This window comes from Priapulus caudatus, unplaced genomic scaffold (assembly GCF_000485595.1).
Source record: "Priapulus caudatus unplaced genomic scaffold, Priapulus_caudatus-5.0.1 Scaffold1068, whole genome shotgun sequence".
NCBI lineage: Eukaryota > Metazoa > Priapulida > Priapulimorpha > Priapulimorphida > Priapulidae > Priapulus > Priapulus caudatus.
In genome coordinates, this window is record NW_014578129.1 from 80,948 (window position 1) to 85,927 (window position 4,980).

Here is a 4,980-nt window from a genome sequence, read left to right on the forward strand (position 1 = left end):
TATACACATTAAAATTGTTACTCACTTTATTATGGAAACACTTTTCAAAGTAAAAACAATTTCTGCTAAAAAATAGCATAATGAAAAAAACGTTTAATTGTCTAATGCTATTAAACTAAACAACTGAGATATGACATTGGCAAGAATTTAACTGAAATACAGTAGTCAAATAAAAGTAGTCAAAATACAAGATTTCAACACTTAGCATGGAGAGGCTCAAATTATTATAATTATTTCACTACCTGTAGAATGAGGGTTATAAAAACTGCTGTCCTATAGTCACATATGCAGTTGACATTATGCCATTCCAAAACCACCACAACATTGCACACCAAGAACCAGGTTTTCCCTGAATGATTCATATGTGGAATGACCGACTGGTAGCTTTAGCACATTCCCACAGGTGTTGGCTAGAGGAAGCATGGACATTGAGATTTGATCTTGGTGATTGAATTCGATGGTAGGCCTTGGAAAAAAGCCAAGTGGTGGTTCATGATCACAACCAGTGGTGAAGATGAGGAGATCTTCTAAAGAGATAGCACATTCACCTTCTGAAATATACAATAAAGTGAGATTTGACAAGATTATTTTTTATTATTATATACACATTCTGGTGAATGATATACAACCCAGCTACGATTGACATACACCTATGGCCAAAGCTCTCGTAAATATACACATGCAATGACCTACAACATGTGTTCACCTTTTACAAATTAGGTCACTTTTTTAGATGAAGATGATATTTCGATCCCAAGAGGGCATATGTCGGACTGACTGAATTTCAATAATCTTTGCCATCATGTAATCACCCAAAGATTATTCATACCTTCTAGATCCTGTAGGAAGTCGTACCAGTATGACAAGAGCCGGTTTTCCACAGAAAATCTGTTGCTGCCAGTAGATGAGCGAGTGACCATCATCATCGCCTTTACAATGGATGCAGTTAAATGCCTGTTACTTTTAACAAACAGTGATCTGAACAGATCAGGATCAGCAGAGATCATCTGCATTACTCCTCCCATTCTGAGACCCTCTTGGAACCTAACAAAATTATCATAGACACAGAGTTTAGCCCTTAGATAAGAAATGTGTTTAAAAAGTAAAATATATGAACAGAGATGGAAAAACAGTACAACCAAGCAATTTTTTGAAAATTTACAAGTGACAATCTAAACAACCAAGCAATTATTTGAAAGTTTACAAATGATAATCTAAAAATTGTAAACTTACTGTTGAAGTGGAACCATGATGTTGTCAAGACAAAAATGCTTTAACAAGGTTCTGAGGATTCTTTCCTTGTCAGACATTGATCTTACAAGAGGAGAGCATCCAGCAACCTCAAGGAGGACAGCTGACTGGCTAACTTCCTCTAGGAGGCCACCAACATCATCTGCATCATTAAGCTGAAAGACACGCGTATAATAGCTTCTGATTTTATTCCACCAAATGCCAGAATTATAAAATAGAATCTGAAATACTCACACCTACCCTAGAGATTGCAATCTTTATTTCTTCACTACAAATGTGATCTAAAGTTGGCTCAAAGTCTACATTGTCAGATGTTAGAATGGAGTACATGTGTTCTGACATAAAATGGGGCCCTGGACCACCATGAAGAAGACTCAGTGAAATCATTTGCCCAGCATACTTGTACATCATCTCATCTTTTGCTGCAAAATAAATTGGTTACACTATACGTTCAAATTGATACAGATACAGGAATGTCAGCTTGTGGATGTTCCAGGATAAAACCCAAGGTACATGATACTCTTGTGCACTCAGTTATTTTTCATTGTAGCCAACATGGTGAAGTTTAAAACAGGACCTTATTGATATTATGATCAGCATGTCTCTACATGTACATTACCTTTCGAATTTAAACAAAGACTTTTGCTATCGTCTGGCCCAGACCATATAGACATTGCGGCTACAGCTTTCATTAAAAGGCGCAGGTATTCGCGTTTAGGGCCTCCCTCGTCAACAGCACCTTCAGCATCTGAACAGAGGTCACTTGTGAAGACAACTGATATCTGTTTAAGGGGATCAAACGACTTCCTTTGAATTGCCCTCAATGTCCCATCTAACACATCATCTCTGTTTATGTTAAAATTGCTGGTGCATTCTTGGGTGATCTGTGACGTCAGCGCTAACAAATGCTCCTCTAAGGTCTTCTGAGGGGAACTGTAGAAAACAACAAAATATAAAGTTTTTCATATTCTGCCCAATTTGAACACATGTCGCACCGAAAATATTACATCACTCACTTTACAGGCAATCTATATATTACATATACGTCGAAACCAAAGTGATTCATAGGAATGCTGTAATACTCTCACTATGACAGACATTTTCTATAGACAAGTAAAAGTTTAGTGCAGTGGCCAGTTTCAGTGAGGCAGACACTACATGGTAGCATCTTGTAATGCTGCAAATTTATAATTCGACAGTGTATCTATAGAAATAGGATTACTACACTTTAAAGATGACATGTAGGGACAGAGATGACATTAACTTTAAAATAGTCTATAGGTGCAAGTCGCTTGAGAAAACCAGAAACTCTTTCTGTGTCTTTGCAATATTTCGATCATCATAACCCATAAACCCTCAACTGCGTTTTTGGCTATTATTTTTTACCTGGAGGTATCTTGAAAACTTGCTTCAATTGCCGCATTGAGTTCATCATCCTCACTGTCTGAGGCAAAGGATTCACTGAAATGTAACAAAAATAAAATGTTAATATAAACTGATATTCTGTGACATGAAAGGTAGTGACATGATAGTATGGTTAAAATTCTGTACCGATTCTGTAAATCAGGCAATATTTCCAGTTCAAGTTCGTCGGCCACATCTCTCAGAACCACTGATCTGTATGACGGTTCGGGTAGTTCATCACTATCCGATTCATGGATGGTGATGGAAGATTGCTGAAATGAGGCAGATTTGCTCAACCTTATTAGCGTATCAATTATACACAATGAGTACTCCTGCTCTATTCTATTATAACGAAATAAACAACATTTTAGTTATAATCACCTGGTCGAGTGAGATGGCACTGCCAGGTTTGACATATACAACACGCTTATTGCCACATGCCATAAACAAGAACTGGCCATCAAACTCCTGTTCAGAGGTGAGCCCAGGGGGTGAAACCTTATTCCCGTAGCCCAACATCAATTGCACACTGTAAGAATAAATAAAAAAGACCTATAAGTACCATGGGAGGTTAAAAGTTTATCAAGACAAAATGTTGATATCATTAAAATAGTTTCAGGCATTAGCTATATGTAATGTATATCTATTGATAATTCTATAATGTATACTGAATGTTAGGCATACTATACCTTGCACCTCTCAGTTTTTCAGCAAAAGCTCTCTTTATTGCTGACTCCAGTTCAGAGGCAGTCCAACTCTTGTGGAAGCAAAAAGCTGAGAGGACCATGTTGTTCTTCATCAGCTCTTGCTTTTGACGCTGCTTAGGAATGCTGTCCTCTGTAGGCCCTTGTAGCAAAATTAGTTCTTTGTAGAAGGTTGGAACCCTGAAAAATTATTGATAACAATGGGAACTACTGTTGTGAAAGGAAGATCATAGGAGGAGTGAAGTCTAGAGCAATATATCTGATATTGTTCTCAGGCAATATTGGTGTGAAATGCTGATGATAATTGTTCATTATTATTGTGGGTCAAATAAACTGAATATTTTCAATGCCGTGGCTATTGTTACACCAGTCGTAACCTGAACCTGTAGGCTATTTTTACACCATTTCCACATTTACACTTCAAATACGCACACATGCGCAACTGGAAATGGTGTAAAAATAGCCTACAGAGTCAGGTTACAAATGGTGTAACAATAGCCACTAATCTATGTATTTTCAAAAGCTGATATCTGCATAGACTGGCATCCTATCCAGATGCATCCTATCCTGTACTTTTAAAATGCCCACGCCCATAGCTGCCGGGATAAGCTCCGGTTAACCGCGACCCTGTACATAGGATATACGCGGTGCCCGACTATAAGTCGGACATGAAAATGAATGAATGATATAAGGGTCTGGAACATATTTACTTTTTGGTTTGGTATCCTCCTAAACTCCCATCTTTATTATTTCTCTTCCGCTTTCTGATGAAGCTACACCCAGCCAGGGGATGGAATTGTCTTGGCAGCTGTGGCTGTAAAGTGTAAGTATTAATTGAGAACAATCGAATTCAGACAATAATATGCTTACGACAGTCTACAGACGACGGATGGACAACGTGATGACTAGTCTATACCCCTACTTTTAAAAAATCGTCAGGACAAAAAGACTTACCACTTCACTGGTTTCATGATGATGAGCCAGTCCTCCTCTCGAAGAAGTAGACGGACATGTCACGCTTGGCCTTGGTGTAATGTTTGATGTCGGACGGAAAATCCTGCTAACTTCCTCATGAACTCCTTCATGTGGGGGCCTAGTCGACCTATTATGGACGCCTAGTGCGTCGCTCAATGAATTTCTAAGAGGTTGACTTTCAACTAAACGTTGGACAACATTTAGCACATCGCTTACACTGACATATCCGTCCAAGTTATCCATTCTTCTTCTTGTTCCCACGCAATAGCAACGTAACGTAGCAACGTAACACAACATTCGGAGCGCCACCTATCGATACATTTAGGTATGATTCTCAGTAGTGAAAATGAAAAATCTCAGTAGTGAAAATGAAAAATCTCAGTAGTGAAAATGAAAAATCTCAGTAGTGAAAATGAAAACTCAATAGTTTTTCGTTCAAATGTGTAAGCTGGAACTATGAATAATTAGAAAGCTTCAAAACTTAAGGTAATCATACTACGTGTCAGTTTTTTTTTTGAAGATTTTTATCATACCATAACATGTGCTATAAAACTTCTGTAAACTTTTTGTAAATAACCGTAGCATTTTTGAAAACACTGAATCAATAAAAGCGCATATGCCGTTTAATGACAATAATATCAATTGA

At 37.7% G+C, this 4,980-nt stretch overlaps 1 protein-coding gene and 1 long non-coding RNA gene across 2 annotated transcripts in view; one reads left to right on the forward strand and one right to left on the reverse strand.

The window, feature by feature from the left end:
• Positions 1-4,980, forward strand: part of LOC106815224 — a 7,220-nt gene that overhangs the window by 1,194 nt on the left and 1,046 nt on the right. The window contains exon 2 of the long non-coding RNA XR_001394719.1: positions 2,361-2,364. This is a non-coding gene — a long non-coding RNA (uncharacterized LOC106815224). The remainder of the gene's footprint in view (positions 1-2,360; positions 2,365-4,980) is intronic.
• LOC106815223 (G2/M phase-specific E3 ubiquitin-protein ligase-like) lies at positions 141-1,232 on the reverse strand. The gene is made up of 2 exons (XM_014819652.1): positions 830-1,232; positions 141-551 (listed from the first exon to the last, which is right to left on the reverse strand). Exons 1-2 carry the CDS (start codon positions 1,023-1,025, stop codon positions 298-300), a joined length of 450 nt encoding a protein of 149 aa, XP_014675138.1. The 5' UTR covers positions 1,026-1,232; the 3' UTR covers positions 141-297.